A 19,927-nucleotide genomic window follows, 5' to 3' on the forward strand; every position below is an offset into this window, starting at 1 on the left:
GGAAAAAAAAATCAGAGTAATGAATGTAAGAAATCAGGCAGAGAACAAATAAATCAGGCATAAAAGATGTATCAGACAAAGCAGTGAATCAGACAGAGAATAATAAATGACATACAGATAGCGACAAATTAGTTAAGAGAGCAATGGATTAGACAAAGAAGATGAATCAGACAAAAGCAATGACTCATGAAGTGGGCGATGAATCTGACACTGACCGTGACAGGTTGTTCAGTAGACTGAGTACTTCCTGTAACGCCTCATTCCCAGCAGCCTCGTTGCACTCCCCTCTGTGGCTCTGGCCAGATGATTGGTCAATAGGACAGAGACCTGCCGTGCCAGTCCTGAGTGCTCCAGCTCCTCTGACATGGCTCCTGTAAATGATATTATGTGAATGCTTGCCCTTACTGCATTTCACTTGCTTGCTCATTAAATATAATGGCAACCACTTATATAAAGGGGAAAAACTGACTCTGGATGCATGAAACTACCACACACAGCCAGGTACATGCACCTGACAACCTCAGACTACCACATACAGCCAGGTACATGCACCTGACAACCTCAGACTACCACACACAGCCAGGTACATGCACCTGACAACCTCAGACTACCACACACAGCCAGGTACATGCACCTGGTAACCTCAGACTACCACACACAGCCAGGTACATGCACCTGACAACCTCAGTCTACCACACACAGCCAGGTACATGTATCTGACCACCCCAGACTACCACACACAGCCAGGTACATGCACCTGACAACCTCAGACTACCACACACAGCCAGGTACATGCACCTGACAACCTCAAGCTACCACACACAGCCAGTACATGCACCTGGTAACCCAGACTACCACACACAGCCAGGTACATGTATCTGACCACCCCAGACTACCACACACAGCCAGGTACATGCACCTGACAACCTCCAGACTACCACACACAGCCAGGTACATGCACCTGGCAACCTCAGAATACCACACACAGCCAGGTACATGCACCTGGTAACCTCAGACTACCACACACAGCCAGGTACATGCACCTGACAACCTCTACCACACACAGGCAGGTACATGTACCTGACCACCTCAGACTACCACACACAACCAGGTACATGCACCCGGCCAATCTGATCAGGGCCAATAAGGGGTCATTACACCTTTCCAACTATGTACAAACCTTCTTACATTAGCCTGCAAAAGTTACATGTACATGTGGCTTTGAACAAAAGCCCCATTTCTTCTGATTTTTGGGACAACTGGTCTGCTCTTTCTGGCCAGAAGGAATATTTAGTTTCTTTTCTCTCACATGGTCAGTCTAAATAATGGATAACATACTCATATCTTTCCTTTCCCAAAAAGCTGGGAAAGAAATATAATATTCTGCTTTCAGCACTACTAATGTCTGTCCCAAAAAATAAAAGAATTAGTGTGACTACATTTGTCAGACGCTGGTTTATAAGATAACAAAATAAATGAATGAACTAAGATGGGCAATTCTCTACATTTAGGATGCACACTGTTAAGTAAAATGTTGCATCAAACTGTAAGCCACAATGCTAACACTGATTGCTAGGTCTGGAAAAAAATAAAACACAAGGAAACTTTCTATAAAGCCACATAACCTTTGGTCTCTGTTAACATTTACTGTATGTCACCTTAAGTTTAGCCTTTTTCAAATGACACATTTTTGCTAACTTCTGACTGACTTATCCACCTTATAGGCACACTTATTGAGGATTTTAGGGAGTTTGATTAATTTCTTATCATACAAACTTAAGTGTTGGCATAAAAAGTATCATTTTAAGGCCTTAATGAGTATGTGCATTATTATATACTAAACATTAGGTAAAATACAGTATATCACATCCCAGCATCCTATTACCAACCCACACATGCCATAAGCAGCACCTCAGGTACGGTCAAAAAAAAAAACCAAAAAAACCCCCCAAAAAAACAGTGCACCATCTATCCATGGTTAGGATCATATTTGCCTGCAGTCTGAGTAGCAGCAGGGCATATTTTATCAGATTCTGTCCAGGAAGCTGACTAAGGAGTTCACATACCATCCTCGTTCTCCCAAGCCACACCCCTATTAGCCAACACCTGGAACCCAGCCCAGGCCATTGTGGAGACCTTCTGTCGAGTGGTCTGGAGGTCAGAGTTCACCAGGTCCCCGCGGGGATTCCCCAGGCTGCAGAGTTTATCCAGCAGGTGGACCAGGCCACAGCGGACTAAGCATTTCTCCTCAGCCCTGAGTACAAAGTCAATGATCAAGTTAGACAGATCTACAGCACCTTTTCAGTAATTAGGTTATCTCCCTGTAATGGGCAGCTTGCTCTGAGACATTTGATTGTTTCACATGAATTCGAAACAAACGAAAAACAAAATAAAATTTCAAGTTTATCAAAAGAAGGAAAGATTGTGTCACATATTTCCATTTTTATTTACATTTCTTTGGTAAATTCACAAACACACATACAACTGATTATACTGAAAAACATTTTCAGAATTCATGTATAGCGATTTCTGAATTTTCATTTTTTTTCCACTGCTTTCTTATAGCATACGTTCAATGGACAAAATCAAAAAATTTGAATTTTAATAAATCTGTAAACAGAAACCAAATATTAATTTATTTATTTGATTGGCGTGTTACCTCATACTATACTAGAATATTTCACTTATATGACGATGGCCAGCATTATGGCGAAACCGGATGTGAGAATTTATATGATGGGCTGGAGTAACATGTACCTTGTATAGGGGATGATACAGAGCAGTCCAATGCTGTTGCAGCAGGCGATGGGGAAGCGTGCTGCCAGCTGCACCACAGATGTCATGGTCTCTGCAAATGCCTCCTGCACCTGGCTGACCATGCCTCCACAGGTAAGTTCCTCCACTCTGTACAGGTCAAAATTACGTTTGTTTAAAAATAAAAGTTGACACAAATTTATCTGTTGTTTGGGATTTTATAAATTTTTTTGGGATATCTTCACAAAACAATGGCTACAGGTACAATATTACCTGTGCACATTTGTGAAAAAATAATTTATTTACTTCTTTGATTGGTGTTTTACGCCGTGCTCAGGAATATTTCACCTATACGACGGCAGCCAGCATTATGGTGGAAGGAAACTGGGAAGAGCCCGTGGGAAACCCACGACTGTCTGCAGGTTGCTGCCAGACCTTCCCACGTATGGCCTTTGAGGAAGCCAGTGTGTATAAAATAAAGATGATGTCATATTCTCATGTAAATCACAAATTAAATGAATGCAACCAATTGCAGGAATTTAGAAGATATGGGAGCAGCACCTAGACAATAGGTCTCTAATGTTCCAGATAAAATCAAATGGGTTGGGCTCCTATGCCTTAAAAACAAAACGGCCCACATGATTTATCACCTAGAAAATTGATAACCCGGATAATATAACTGGCCAAAATACAAAAGGCATATACTGAGAGTCACATGTATACTCAGAGTTCTCATATCAATAAATGATTGTGACTTTATTCACCAGTTGTGTTTTTCTTTAATGTAAACAATTGCAACTTCAGCATATGCGAGGAAACCATATACTGTTTGAGGACAAATGTAACTTCTGTCATGCTCTACAAGGTTCTCAAAAATGATAACGGAAATAAATGTAAACCAGTCAGAGCCAACTTCATTCCAAAGACAAAAATCAACATAACAAAATGAAGTTTAACTGCAACTGAAAACCCTCTGTTTGCATACAGAAAGTGTTCCAAAAAAATAATTGACACCTTAATTACAAAACAGAATGATAATAGTTTTGGTAGAATTTAAGAAAACACACATTACCATACAGAAAGGAAGTTTTGTACATAGTTCCTTGCTGCTAAATGCTAAACTTTAACCCTTCAGATGAACACACTTTCTAGTCACTTGTTTCCAGGAACACACTATTTACAGGCTGTGCAAAATGGCAATGTGCAAGAGTGAACAGCAAAGTACCTAGGTGCGACCAAGTAAAGAGCTAGTGTAAAACAAGCTGTAAATTTTTGGGGTAATAACACAGCATACCTTGGACCGTGCTGCAATACAGAGGTGACAGCTGCCACAAGGTGCGTTGCCCCGCCCACTCGACAGGCCGCCATCAGCAGTTCCTTCATGTGAACCAGCGCCTGTTTGCGTGTGGTGCCTCGCTTCCAGCGCACCTTGGCCACGGACAGGAAGTCCTCACAAGAGACCTAAACATAAATGATACTTTCATATATTTACGTATTAGTTTCACTGGTGTTTCATATCAGGCTCAAATACTTTTAACTCTCAGAGCTTTTAGTCAAGTTATTGGTGGAGGAAATTTGTGTATATGGAGTAGATTGCAACCTTTTAACTAGTTCTGACAAACGCTCTGACTTAAATGCAGAGTCAAACCAGCAGAAGCTAGATTTGAGTCCTCAAACCACATTATTCAGGGATCAATAAACAATGTTCCGACTTGAACGCAGTCAAACCAGCAGAAGCTGGATTTGAACCTCATTTATCAGGGACCAATAAACAGTGTAAAAAAGCAGTGCTTTATCCAACTACGACAGTGAGAGCTCTAGGTGTCAGAATAATGGCTAGCAGCCTACTTACCAATAATCTGCAAATTTGATTATTATAAATTTAACACAACACTTCACAGTCATGATTCTTGGGTAATGGGCCATGTGAGGATGCCAATGAATTGCGATTATTGTTGAGTTGTATTATTTTTTATGCCACACTTGACCATTTTTCACAATGACAGCTGTCAGGTTTAGGAATGGGTAATTCACATGTGGATGCTAATCCACAGGTGATTTGTCTTGGTACTCAAAACAAACTTCTCCTCATTAACCACCCACTTTAATTTTGTCCTCACCGCTTTCTCAGGGTCACTGCCGATGAAAGAGAAGAGTTGGTCGAGCAAAACAACATGAGGGGGTCGGTCATTGGACTCGTTCTCCACAAGGTCCTGCAGGATGGACGCCGGCGCCTTCTGTTGTGCTTGACGCTTCCTACAACGAAGGGATTCGCTGGTTTCAGCACTGACAAGTATTGTAAGCCCTTGAGTGAACAGTCAGTATCAATGAATGAAAGCTTGGTGGTTTATGTCATACTTAACAATTTTTCACCCATATGACAACAAGAAGTCTCCAGGTGTGTGTTCACACACTTTGGTAATCTTCTCGTGACAAGCTGAGTCCATGCTGCCAAAGTATACACAGTTAGAAACGTACAAACATTTACACTAAGTTGATGGCTTCTTAAAATAAACAAGACCACACATGATGAAAAAAAACATTGTTTCTGTCATATTTTTGTTGTGGTAACATATATGGGTATGCAGTTAATCCCCTATATAATTTCCTGGAATTTCGCAACTAATCACCCTGTTGTAACAAGCTAGTGAGAAATCGCACATGACTTCTCCTAGCCCCCAGGGACCATGAGGCAATGTTAGACTTAATCAAAATTTCAGATCACTTTAAAATTATTTCTTACATGGCAAGTTTAAAATATTGCTTAACAATGTAAATTGTGGGTAAGTTACTGTAAAACAAATTTCTACCAAAATATAACGGAAAGGTACATGCAACGTTTAATGATTGAAATTTTAACTTAAGATCACTTCATGACCCCGGGGTCTGATTTTCTCACAAATGAATCATCATTCTGTACTACAATGTAATTAGTTTCTGATTTACAATACCACAAACTGATAATAATGAAGTCAAAGGCACAAAAGGTTTTACAAGCTTTCGACATACTTGCTGGGATCAGTGAAAAAGGCAAGTGGGTTGAAAACCTGTGAAACCTTTTACACTTACAATATACATGATGATGCCTCAACTTCATTATTATCACTGAACCCACATATGACTAGGCATCTAATGCAGTATATTATACACGAAACTGTTGCGCAAAAAAAGCGAAGATGGCAAATCAAGAACAATTTTTTTTTCTTTGAGGTAAAGAAACTGTCCAACTGTATTGTCTCTTGCAAGTCATTTCACACCAAAGTCAACTGCTACTTTTCCAAACCTCAGCACACATAACAACCAAAGCATCACTTACGGTCTTTTTGGAAAGGGCATTTGCTCTTTGCAATTTTAAACGCTCTGGACGACTTATTAACTGGTTTTAATAAAATTCTTAATTACTTTCTGACATTTTCTGCAGCAAAGAAAAATTCTGAACGCCCTGATCTGTTCTTACCTCTGTAGTTTCATGATCTCAATAACAGAGTCGTCCTGTGCACTCTCCAGTCCTGAAGGAGCAGAAAGACTCCGGCTATATGTTGACTTGAGCACATCTGTGTCTGAACGAACCATGGCACTAGGCACTGCAAACGTACAATTTTTTTTTTTTTTATAACCACCAAAATGAAAAATGGACATAACTATTGTGTGACAGCCATGTTATTATTTCACTATACCAGGCTTTTTGGACAACTTTGCAATAACAGTCAGCTCTGTGTGAAAGTGAGGAGTTCTGGGTAAACCACAGACCTTTGACAAAAAAACTTTCCCATATATAACGTACAGATATGTGTATGCACACTCTACTGTTGAAAAGTTAAGTTTCAATAAACACGGACACACAAGAGTAATTGAACAACATGAGAGAAAAACAACCATGAAACTAAACCTGTACCACTTGTTTCTTTAACCATTTATTTGATTGGTGTGTTCTTCACCGTACTCAAAAATATTTCACTTATACAATGGCTTCCAGCATTATGGTGTGAGGAAACTGGGCACAGCCCGGGGGAAACCCACGACCATCCACAGGCTGCTGGCAGACCTTCCCATGCATGACAGGTGCGGAAGCCAGCATGAGCTGGACAAGAACTCACAACAACCGCAATGGTGAGAGGCTATTGGGTCATTGTGCAGTGCTGGCATGCTAACCCCTTCAGTTCATGCGAAGTGAAGGTATAGTAAGTTGTAATAATACAAGATTATATCAGTTCATTGTTTCATACCATGTTTGAGGGCTTCAGAGAAGTAGGACATGCTGCGTGTCATGAAGCCTGTACCATCCCCGCCGGGTGCTATGGTAACATGTAGTAGGAGCTCCAGCCTCTGATGTAGGCCCTGGACCAAGGATTTGACACGGGCTAGGGGCTGGCTGGAAGTGTCACTAGATTTCACTCTCTCCACATCTTGGTCAAATTTCTCTCTGAAGAAAATTAAGAACAATGATTCAGAGGAGAAATGTAGACACTGTACAAATCATTATCACTCTGGCTTGGATCACTGGGAATTAATGACACCTGTTACATTATTTATGGTAAGTTTGGCAAAAGTTCACTAGTTTTTCTAAAACCTCACAATTTATGGGGATGCTCCCCGACATTTAGTTAGGATATTTCTTCTAAAATGCTTCTGAACATTTGTCTAGACTTAAAATTCACATTCTGCATTTTATTTGTTTGATAACTGCATAATGCCATAATGCCATGACATACACATGAATATTCAAACTCAAAAAACACCCTACCTACTGCCGTCAAAATATTAATGAATCTTCCATTTAAAAGAAAAATTGAAATAAAATTATTTTTATTGAAATTAAAGTTTATCTTGATGCAATAATAGCAATTAGAGTCAACTGCAATGAACATACTACATTAATTTCCATCATGTCGGTTGTAGGACTGAGGCAAACAACATTCACAGAAAACCAAGGAAAGACAACTCTTGTTTACCGTAACGATTTAACAGCAGCCTCAGGGTCACCCATGTCCAGCTCCAGGCCTTTGAGGTAACACAGCATTGTCAGCTCCTTCAATTTGGACTGAAAGGCACACACATAAAGACACAATTACAAATGAACATCCTGAACTGTTTTGTCTCTTTGTTTGCTTGCGGTTTAATGTACATTGTGGCTGATAACATTATCTGGGTCAAGTCATGTGGGTGTCTGTTTTTAGGTCCTACTGCCTTTATGTATGCATTTACATGCTGCCTCACTTAAATGCTGTGCCAACTGTATTTACTATTCAGGATGGTGTCTGGATACTCTAGGCCGTTTACATCTGAGATATGGTAGTCCAGGAAGAAGGGAGTGCTGCCTCACCCAGATATGTTGCCAACCCCTTACTTGGCAGGTCTCCTTACCCCACCTATTAAAATTTCTTTCAAAATTATTAAACATAGGGCTGAACTCACCATTAAGATTTGTGAAACCACAAAGAGAATACCACAGAAATGAAATCTGAAATACTCTTAAATACAGGTACATGTAGTAAAAGACAAGATTTTATATGCTGTTAAGAATGAAGTCTCTGTACTGGCAGTTTACCTCTGAGATATGGTAGTCCAGGAAGAAGGGTACATTCTCTGAGAGGACACCCTGACTTTTGTCATTCACCTCACTGTGCCATTTCTGCTCCAACTCTGCCAAGCTCTGCCAAATGGATGGCACAAGTAGGTAAGAAAGTTAGGCAGACAATCTTTTCATTTCAACATCATGCCACTTTTACAGTATGCTCAATGATTACCCCATTTGAATACACCAATGTGTCAGGTGTATGGGAGGGGAAACTGAACGTTGCTCAGCCTTAACCACCATTGCATTGGATTATGCAGCCTTACTGGTCAAGGATGTTATTTATTTATTTATCTGATTGGTGTTTTACGCCTTACTCAGGAATATTTCACTTATACGATAGTGGCCAGCATTATACAGGTCAAGGATGTCCCCTACTGATCAAAAATGACACACCTGGCCTAAATGACCCCACTTCACAAGGAACATGGACCAATGATATATATATTCTGATTAGCCATCAGTCACTGGTGGTCGGTCACTTTTGGATACCATCATAGTAGCCAAATGTCATCAAGACAGTTACATATAATGGCGTGTGATGCATATGTCTTCTAGCTCAGGTGGTTAAAGACAATTTTAGGCAAAGTTCTTAGGCAAATGATGGTGAACAAAATCAATGTAGGAAACGCATCTCTGGGAGTGTCAAATCATACCTGAAGTTGCCTGAGAAGGGCGTCAAATCTGCGGTAGACTTCCTCCATGATGTTACTGAGCAGCCAGAAGTCATCGGCTTGTTGTTCCTGTATCGTGGCCAGGTGATGGACGATGTCAGAAAGTGACAGGTGCTTGATGGTGGCTGATAAAATACACTCCTCCAGCACCTCTGGCTGAAGGGCCTCTCTACAACAACAACACTGATATGTCAGTGACAAGACAAGATGCCAGCACCCTGATCAACTGATGGCTTTGCCAAGAGAAGTCTGGCAGAATTAACAATGAGAAATGATTGCTGTAATGTATGAAGCACTCAGCAGCGCAAGGATGTTGAGTGAGGAGTAGATACTGACCTAAAATACTGAGCCTGAGCTGAGTGAGGATGATCTATTGACCCGATACTGGCCTGAGCTGAGTGAGGATGAGATACTGACTTAATACTGGGCTAAGCTGAGTGAGGAGATACTGACCTAAAATACTGGGCTTGAGCTGAGTGACAACGAGCTATTGACCTAATACTGAGCTTGAGTAGGGTGAGGATGAGATACAGACCTAAAACTGGGCCTGAGCTGAGTGAGGATTAGATACTGACCTAACACTGGGCCTGAGGTGAGTGAGGATGAGTTATTGATCTAATCCTGGGCTTGAGCTGAGTCAGGATGAGATACTGAGATAAAACTGGCCCTGAACTGAGTTAGGATGAGATAATGACTTAATACTGGGCCTAAGCTGAGTGAGGAGATACTGACCTAACACTGGGTCTGCGGTGAGTGAGGATGAGCTATTGACCTAGTACTGAGCTTGAGCAGTGTGAGGATGAGATACTGACCTAATACTGGGTCTCAGTTGTGGTAGACTGCGAGTGGACATCTCTCTAAGTTTCTGCACCACATCTGTGGGGAGGCGCACCCTGGGCAGAAGCTTAAGTGGAGGCTGTAGTTTGAGTTCTGAGTCCTCCAGGATAGGCACACTAGCAGGGCTGGTCTTGACGGGGGAGAGAGGCAGGGTACAGACCCCAGACTCTGTCTGCCACACACACCTGGAGGTGCAAAAAATTACACAAGGTATTGCATACAATTTGTCTAATTCTACAACCTAAATTAAAAAACAAAACATATCCCTTCACTGAAATTAAAATGAAATTTCTTCACATTATACACTTTTCATGCGAAACATTCTTCAAGAGGGTCTAGTATCTGATATTAAAATGTCACATTTACCACCCCAATAAAATCATCAGTCAAGAAACTCTGCACCGGGTACATGCATGTGCATTATGATGTACTATTAAACTATGCAGTGCGTGTGCCACAAATTACCTTTGTAGTAGTTTTGATTTGAGGAGGTGCTGACAGGCTATTTCCTCCGGGCTCTTGGCTGGCCCCTGGTAGAGCAAGTGTAACATGGTACAGGCCAGGACAGAGAGGCCTAGTGCCAAGTCAGCCAGGAATGGTAAACCACATGACACTTCTTCTGTTGACTCCTGTAACAACAACAACATAATGTTATCTGGCTGTACCCTGATAGAGCAAGTGTAACAAGGTACAGGCCAGGACTAGTGCCAGGTCAACCAGGAATGGTTAACCACATGACACTTCTTCTGTTGACTCCTGTAACAACAATACAGAGCAAATGTCACAGGGCACAGGCTAAGACAACAACAACAACAACAACCACAACCACAACACAATTTCATGACGCCTTTGTTATCTAGCTAAAGGCATCAGGGAGTTAAATATGTGCATTCTACATGTACAGACCATGAGGTCCACAGCATCATTACAGGCGAACACGTTCACTAAGTTACAGTTTTGTCTTAACTGGATCATTCAATGATGTCTCAAGGCACATCTTCTCAGCATATGTTATTTTAAAATCAATGTTGCAATGAGACCTCAAGTTTGTTTCTTCAAACTTAAGACAAACACTCCGATTGTAGCAGGCCCTTACTTCTGGCACTTAATTCGTAAAAATGAGTCACATTTAACAGAACTCAAACCACTCATCAAAGATGCCAGAGTCAATGGTGAAGAGATGAACTACGGTGTAGTGAGACTGGAACTGACCTGTGCTCTGACGGTAATCATGAAACCCCACATGGCTTTGTCAGGTGTGTTGTGTTCACGCCCACTTCTCATCTCAAACGAGAACGTCACTGTGTCGCCTTCCACCTACAGACAGGTAAATCAACATGACCCCAGGTACAAATAAATGCAAAGTATAGATCATGATTAATTCAGAAAATTGTTTATAAACTATAAAAGCAAACATATTTCACAGAAATGAATGAATTAGAGGAGAAATGAATTAGAAACTGTGACAAACAAAAACACATTGAATACAAGTATTATTTCTTTATTAATTTTAATGGGATTTCAATATCTTGTTAGTAATATTACCAAGATTTTATTAAGATATTTCCTCTTACCTTGACTAAGTCCTTCGGCCAGCCTGCTCCGAGCACACTGCGACTGCCAAAGCCAAATGTGTTCCCTCCGTATTCAGCTATCTTCTTGGCGTTGGTGTTAGGGCCAGCATAAACTATCAGCTACAAACAATTTCTCACTTCAATATAATAAATCACAGAAATATTTCACCTGTAAGGCTAATGTTAGATCTGCAGCTCAAGTAAAAATCTGACATTGGTTTTCAACTCACATTAAACTGCACAATTGGCCACACAAGCATCATCCACTGTTGACTGTCATGGGTGCCCCACCAACAGTGAGAGGGGGAAGTCCACAAACAGTGAGAGGGGCAAGTTCACAAACAGTGAGAGAGGGAAGTCCACAAACAGTGAGAGGGGCAAGTCCACAAACAGTGAGAAGGGGAAGTCCACAAACAGTGAGAAGGGCAAGTCCACAAACAGTGAGAGAGGCAAGTCCACAAACAGTGAGAGGGGCAAGTCCACAAACAGTGAGAAGGGGAAGTCCACAAACAGTGAGAGGGGCAAGTCCACAAACAGTGAGAAGGGGAAGTCAACAAACAGTGAGAAGGGGAAGTCTACAAACAGTGAGAAGGGGAAGTCCACAAACAGTGAGAGAGGGAAGTCCACAAACAGCGAGAGAGTCAAGTCCACAAACAGTGAGAGGGGCAAGTCAACAAACAGTGAGAGAGGGAAGTCCACAAACAGTGAGAGGGGCAAGTCCACAAACAGTGAGAGAGGGAGGTCCACAAAGAGTGAGAGAGGGAAGTCCACAAACTGTGAGAGAGGGAAGTCCACAAACAGTGAGAGAGTGAAGTCCACAAACAGTGAGAGAGGGAAGTCCACAAACAGTGAAAGGGGCAAGTCCACAAACAGTGAGAGAGGGAAGTCCACAAACAGTGAGAGAGGGAAGTCCACAAACAGTGAGAGAGTGAAGTCCACAAACTGTGAAAGAGGGGAGTCCACAAACAGTGAGAGGGGGAAGTCAACAAACAGTGAAAGAGGGAAGTCCACTAACAGTGAGAGAGTCAAGTCCACAAACAGTGAGAGGGGGAAGTCCACAAACAGTGAGAGAGGGAAGTCAACAAACAGTGATAGAGGGAAGTCCACAAACTGTGAGAGAGGGAAGTCCACAAACAGTGAGAGAGTGAAGTCCACAAACAGTGAGGGAGGGAAGTCCACAAACAGTGAGAGAGTGAAGTCCACAAACAGTGAGAGAGGGAAGTCCACAAATTCCTAGTCAAAAGTCAGGTTTGAACCTGCACTCGAGTGTTCTAGTGATTGAAAGGCAAGCACATTACACACTCTGCCACAGCATGCTCCCACAGAAAGATTTTAAAATCTGCAGGAGCAAGATTAATTTGCATGCCTCTAAAGCAAACTTAAACCTCCTGAGCTAAAATACGAACTATTGACCACTTACTTGTATTTCCACTACAGCCACGAGTCTAGTATTTTCCTCTTAACAAAAACCCTGACCAGCATCAAATACACGTAGGTGAAATATTCTCCAGTTTACCAGAAAACATGAATCAAAGAAATGAATGAACACTAAATCCTGTAACTACCAGTGGTGAGTATGAACAGTCATCCACAGTACCTTGTCATAGTCATACTGGGATGAACACCGTGGGTCAAATCTCAGGTACAGGCACCGTGCACCTGGGATATGCACTGTCCCTTTGAACTTGTAGTTGTCCCTGACAGGGTGGATACTCTCTACAGCCTTGCCAGAGGCCCAGGGGGCAGGGATTTTCAGGCCAGCCAAGAAACCCTCTTCTTCCTTCTCCACACTCTCCAATCTGTGGAGGAATGAAAAGTATGCTTTGATACAAGCAATGACATTTTCTTCACCATATGGATCACTAATGATCACTGGCAGGCTTTTATGTGTCAATCAAACTATTGCAGATAGATCATCTATGTTGAAAATACAGACAGGCCACATTAACCGCCTTTGATCGCTTTGTGAAGCTGGGTCTAGAAAACTCTCCAATTACACACATAAATCTGGTACCTTATATTTATGTGTGAAACTTTTAAAGAACTGGTTTAATCCAAGAAACCACGATCTAAAGGAATACAGGGTTGTTTCTGATTGGCTGGAGTGAGAGATAGGTGAGTCCATGTTATGCCTAGCCTGAGTTGAATTTCAGGTATGACAGATTTATTCAAGCGTGACCAGGGCTGCAGGGTTTAAACCAGGAAAACCTATGTTCATTGTCAGCTTATCAGTGTTGATTCTGTATCCCTATAAGAGAAGGTGAATGTAAAATCCAAGATTGCTAATTTGAGACAATGCTTCATGCAGTCCTGTGCCATGTTGTGGAAATAACAAAGTTCTGAGGCCATTCCAAAAGTCATTTCTGACTTGTAAAGATTTGAAATATGATGTTAGAACTTATTTTTTTTTTCATCACCCTGTCAGTGTTATCTTTGGACAAATGTGTTTCATCAAGTGGTTTTACATTTTGATTTAAATGTAAGTCAGAAATGACTTTGTGGAAATGGCCCCTGGTGAAAACAGAGGGAGCCAATTAGGGCCAATCCCTGCTGGAACTAGGCTGTTTGGCTTACCTGTCAGGATTAATGGACTTGCCAATCAGGTCGACCACATCCTCATAGCCGTCCAGATCATCCTGACGAATCGCCTGCACCTGACTCTTCAACAGCAGCGCGGCCTAAACAGTTAGAAAAAAAAATTGAAACTTAGAAACATCCAACAATTCCATAATCCTATTTATTTACTCGATTGGTGTTTTACGTTGTACTCAAGAATATTTCATTTGTACGGCAATGGCCAGCATTATGGTGGGAGAAAACTGTGCAGAACCCGGAGGAAACCCACGACCATCTGCAGGTTGCTGACAGACATTCCCACGTATGGCCGGAGAGGAAACAATTCCATAATCAACAGATTTTCACATTCAGCAAAGTTATTCTTCATGATTGCCTGCATCATTTTATTATAATTTCACCTAAAAATCACACGTCATACCTGACTGGCTGAGCATTACTAGGTATGGTATAAGCTCATCAACCAACATGAGACACTGCAGACCCTAATGACATGTCATAACTAAATAGCTCCTGATGACAAATGACCACTATTGACCAGTAAGCATGCTCAATCTGTACAGGCTGAGGAATACCTGACTACCTCTGATGACAACTGATCATATCTGACCATACTCCATGCAGCGCATGTCCCACTCTACACTTGATTTTCATCACTGCCACCACTAGATAAGCTTAACCTTTGGAGCCTGTGTGATGTAAAACAATCCATTTATACACAATTTGCTAGTGGTGGCAATGATGATGTCAAGTGAGTGTTAGACACTCATGATGTCTTGATGTCTAGACATTCCAACAGATCAAACCTGGATGGTGAGCATCACCAGTTGTACAAGACAAGGAATAGCTGGTTAGTTATCTCCCCTGATGACCTCTGACCATATTACACTAATTATCTCCCCTGATGGCAATAGATCATACCTGGCTGGTGAGCACCACAAGCTGTACAAGCTGTGGCATGAGCTGGTCAGCCATGTTAAGACACTGCAGATTGGGATGTGTCATGGCTGTGAGGAGGAGGGGCAGAAGGTGGCCCAGTATTGTGGATTTGGTGATGCGTTCCAGGCCCTGTAATCTGTATTCCAGCTCCTCGCTGTAGTTACTGATCACGGCAGTGCATGTCTCTAGCAAAACCTCCAACACCTGATACAAACAGAATAATCACCAGGATGACCAGACAAAGACAACTGTTTTCTCATTACAGCTTTACCTATTACATGTAATTTTACATCATAGTTATCATATTTGATTTGATTGGTGTTTTACGCCGTACTCAAGAATATTTCACTTATACGACGGCAGCCAGCATTATGGTGGGAGGAAACCGGGCAGAGCCCGGGGGATACCCACGACCATCCGCAAGTTGCTGGCAGACCTTCCCACTTCCGGCCGGAGAGGAAGCCAGCATGAGCTGGACTTGAACTCGCAGTGACCGCATTGGTGTGAGACTCCTGGGTCATAGTTATCATAGCTGGAATAGGCAGAAAGGGTGCAACTTATTTGTGCGATGTCTGAAGACTGACAGAGTAATATTAAAGATGAAATGGCCATGTGACATACATACAAATGTATATCCACAAGAACAATTTGCTCACATGATGTCATCCTTCTCTCATTTAGCTCAGTGGACCAGGTAGACAAGACATATCACAATATTGCTGCACGTATTTAAACAAATCTGGCGAATATTCATGTACATTTTTAGCTACGACAAACTCAGTCTATCTGTCAGATGGTTGGTTCCACTTCCTATCTTTTAACACAGGGCCAATCACTTAACAAGCAGCCCGAGTGCAAGACAAGGCAGTTTGATGGCACGACATTGGGATTGCTTGTTTTACATTTACTTCCAAGATATCTTACCTCGTATGCCCCTGTGAATACATGGGATGCCAGACTGAGCACAGATTGCTGTAACTCCTGTAAAATGACAGAAAAAGTTTTCAGAGAAAACAGTATTCGCATACTGATCAATCATTGTGATTAATATCACTAAAAAATTCATTGAAAAAAAGGGTAGCGTATTGAATACTACATTTCACCAAAAGTTTCGTATCTGAAAATGCACTTTCAGAAGCACGCTAAGGCCTTAAAATACTACTTTAGATGCCAATGCTTAAGTTTTTCTAAGAAATTAATCAAACTTTTGTGGTCAAATAAGGTGGATAAGTAAATCAGAGTAAAGTACAATATCACTTGTAAACTTTAGGTGAAATGCAGCACTTGCAACATTAAGTATAAAACAAGGCAACAATATGCAGGTGTATTTAGTGATGTCATAGGTCTGATCACCTTGAAAATGCAAAACACAGAAGCAGGGGAATAGTTTTCTAATCCAGGCAAATTAATACCTTGAGACAAATACAGCCGTTGTGAATGATAAATACAGGGCAATATCCTTCTGTACTTTGTTGAAAACTCCAGTTTGTTTTCGTAATAAACATCTTTCAGTTCCACTGGTTGTCTGTTTTGCATGTTAAAAGTGTTTCAGTATATTCAGTTTGACTATGAAAAGTTATTTTTTTTTGAAAACAACACTTGGAGCATTATGAAAATGTACAGGTAGTCGTATCATTTATGACACATTAAATGAAAGTGAGTTTGTTACCAGTTGCCTCATTGACTGAGGACAACACTGAACCACATGTGCATGTTACAATATTTATCTATTTACGTGATTGGAGTTTTACACCGTACCCAGGACGTCTAGCCTGGGCTAGACCCACAACCCTTCACAGGTTGCTAGAGACCTTCCCTGTACTCACAGGAAGCAGATTGGAGAGAGGCTCCTGGATCACTTTTGCTGTGCTAGCAAGCTAACCACTGGGCCATGGAAAGCCAGAAACAGAAACAGAGAGTTACAAAAGAATTACAACATAAGCACCCAGACGTGTTCTAACCAGTAAATATTCTGAGGCCTCTTGTTGTTCCTGGTCTGTCAGGTCCAGCTTCTCTGGTTTCTCACACAGCACAGCCTCACGTAACAGACACGACAGCAGTGCCATGATGTATCTCAAACATGATGAGCCTCTCTGTCAAGCACAAAGGGAGAGCAATAAGCACACATCATTAAACATGCTATACCAGATATTTTTGCTAAATAAATCGGTAAGTGCAAATCCATTTGTATGTTTACTATTATTTTAAAATAGTTCAAGTAATTACCTTTCACAAGATATCAGCCTTGTCTGTCGACATGTTTCTGATCAAAATTGGAAGTAAAGTTCCTAAAATTAATAAAGCTGTATATTTTTTCAACTTCAGAATCATTTTAACACTATAAGTAGAGTTAGAAGTCTGATATTTACTGAATGGTAAAAATTTGAGCTTCTCTTGGTAAATGCTGCAAATTATATTTCATTAGCAAATATGGATATTTTGCACAAAATCTCTGGTATAGCCTCTTATATTGAGACCGTTAAGCAGTGTCCACTGACATAGTCTTATTTATTTTCTTGGCATCTTTCCCAGTAAAATTGTTTCAAAATTCTACTGTAAATCGCAATCTACAGTGTTCTACTGGCCAGTTCAGCGAATACAATAATTACTGACTCCATATTAATTCTCTCACAAATCTGTACTTCATATGTGATCAAGTTTGGCCGTTTACATCACAGCACTTCAAGTTCCTCGCTCTAAAATACTGAAAGGCTTCGTATTAAAAACAATACTAACTACTTCTTCCACCATAACTATACAATGACATATAAAAAAAAAAACAAGATGCTCCCTGATTTTTAGTGCTACTCCAGTTTCAAAAAAGTAGACACAAATGACTGTCATGAATACTGAATGTTTTGTCAATGGTGTTCTGGTCAGATACCACAACAACATTGCTGAGCAACTAATGCAATGACTTCACATGTAACTGGATGGGTTGGTCAGCATTAAGGCTTTACAAACAGTGCACTTTTATTGTTTTCCACAGAACAAACCTTTCAAAATCCAAATGAATAAGCCTAAATATGCTTATCACAAAGTGAATTCAACATCACTCATGCAAATCCGCTTTTCAATGGACACAGCCTATCCTCTATGTCTCTTAATTAAAAACACAAATACTCATCTTTTTACAATTGTACTGTTGCAAGAAATTGAGGGCATTAGTTTTTTGTGCTTAATAATGCTCAGGGTTTCTCCTCTGTGGGGCATGCAAATGTTGGGTGTTTTTGCGAGTTGTGACACCTGAAAACGTTACATGCTGTTGAGACACAAACTGAGTTGAATACTGGGATGCAGCTGAGGTCTGCGATGTTGTGACACAGGCATGAATGGCCATGTGCATATTGACACACAAAAGTGTTATCTGTCTACCAACAGTTCTTACTGGTACAGAAGCCAGAAGTTCTTCAAACGCCTCCTTGTTCTTCTTCTGGGAACATCGCAGCAAAGACGAGGATTCCTTCACCGCTAGTTTGAGGATGAAATGAACCAACTCATTCGTCAAACTGAAAGTGAAACAATCAAATTGTAAACTCTTAACTTTTCTTCGCTACAACTGCACATGCATGTGACCTGAACTCTTTGACTTCTTTCTGACAATAAAGTTTTTAGGGATTAAGAAATATAAGCACTTAAATCTTAATCGAAACAAGAATAAGGTTGATATGGAATTATTTTGATTTCAATGATCTGGAGACAGAAGCATGGCAAGGCTCAATTTTACAACTGCACATATTTCAGAATTTTCCAAGAATGCAGCAGTGAAAGCAGTGGTAAATTTTAGTTGCTACTTTGAGCCTTGTGTCCATTGTGTACACTGAAAATCTTCATTCTCTTACCTCCCCCTCCCCCCCCCCCCCCCGCTTTTGTATACGTAGACATTCTATTCCAAAACGTCAGGAGACTAACCGTAAGCTTTTCATTTCCTCTCTGGACAGAGCAGGGTTTCTAAGCTGATCAGCAAAGTCAACCAGAACCAGGTCACGTAACTTTCGGTTTTTGTTTCCTGATAAAGACAGCCAAGCAAAAAAGTTGATCAGACAAAGATGTAGTACGAAATCACATCTGCAACTGTATTTCACATACATGGTGTCTACAAAAAAGAAAAGTTTGACACATAGGAGAAAATATTGGTAAGCAATACAATATGCAGTTGTTACTGAGGCCATTGCAGAAATAGAATAATCAATCAACAACATTTTATATTTATTTATTTATTTCACAAGTGTTCATGAAGGCATTATGAAAATAATATTTCACTTTTTTGAATGTGGTCACGTTTATAACAGCCCAAGATACAAGACTTTTCTCACACACAATTACCTACACACGAGTGAGAGAGTGTGTGCTGTGAATTTAACGTCAAACTTAACAATTTTTCAAGGAATCCTTAGACTGATGTAATGTGCCTCCTTGTTGCAGGACGGATTTCCACCCCTCTTTAATCTAGTGCTCCTTCTCTGAGACGACTTAACGGAGGCAAGTAAGCCGCCCCGCCCAAGCCATTATACTGATACAGGTCAACCACTATCCACTTCATGCTGAATGACCTACACATGAGGGCAGCCAATGTTTTATGAGTGTGGGAAACAAAAGTGCCTGGAGAAAACCACCAATCTTTGGCAAGTGATACTGGCAAGCTTTTCCATGTGTGACACATGCCATATTGGTAGAAGACAAGTCTTAATCCCAAGAACTTTGTCAGGCTACACGGAGAGCACCGTCAACCATTTATTAACACCAAGGATCCAAGAACAATAGCTTGTTGGAGCAATCAATTTCCATATAATATTAAGATCATACCAACTTAAATTTTTGTTGGCAGCCTCTGTGGCTCAGTTGGTTAGCGCAATAGCGCAGCGTAATGCCCCAAGAGCCTTTCACCATAGTGAACACTGTGAGTTCATGCTGGTTTCCTCTCCGGCCGTACGTGGGAAGGTCTGTCAGCAACCTGCGGATGGTCGTGGGTTTCTCCCGGGCTCTACCCGGTTTCCTCC

The 19,927-nt window shown here is 41.1% G+C and overlaps 1 protein-coding gene across 1 annotated transcript in view; it reads right to left on the bottom strand.

Annotated features, from left to right (window-relative positions):
* The window catches only part of LOC135476867 (probable E3 ubiquitin-protein ligase HECTD4), a 68,785-nt gene that overhangs the window by 33,088 nt on the left and 15,770 nt on the right, over positions 1–19,927 (bottom strand). The window contains 22 exon segments of the mRNA XM_064757011.1: positions 216–283; positions 286–371; positions 2,067–2,254; positions 2,758–2,904; positions 4,049–4,215; positions 4,875–5,010; positions 6,212–6,338; positions 6,981–7,177; positions 7,707–7,795; positions 8,303–8,407; positions 8,986–9,172; positions 9,816–10,025; positions 10,306–10,469; positions 11,053–11,157; positions 11,415–11,534; positions 13,012–13,213; positions 13,989–14,092; positions 14,910–15,131; positions 15,852–15,908; positions 16,889–17,020; positions 18,316–18,436; positions 18,840–18,936. Coding sequence (XP_064613081.1) covers positions 216–283; positions 286–371; positions 2,067–2,254; positions 2,758–2,904; positions 4,049–4,215; positions 4,875–5,010; positions 6,212–6,338; positions 6,981–7,177; positions 7,707–7,795; positions 8,303–8,407; positions 8,986–9,172; positions 9,816–10,025; positions 10,306–10,469; positions 11,053–11,157; positions 11,415–11,534; positions 13,012–13,213; positions 13,989–14,092; positions 14,910–15,131; positions 15,852–15,908; positions 16,889–17,020; positions 18,316–18,436; positions 18,840–18,936 — 3,031 coding nt within the window.

Source organism: Liolophura sinensis, chromosome 10, assembly GCF_032854445.1.
Source record: "Liolophura sinensis isolate JHLJ2023 chromosome 10, CUHK_Ljap_v2, whole genome shotgun sequence".
Taxonomy (NCBI): Eukaryota; Metazoa; Mollusca; class Polyplacophora; order Chitonida; family Chitonidae; genus Liolophura; species Liolophura sinensis.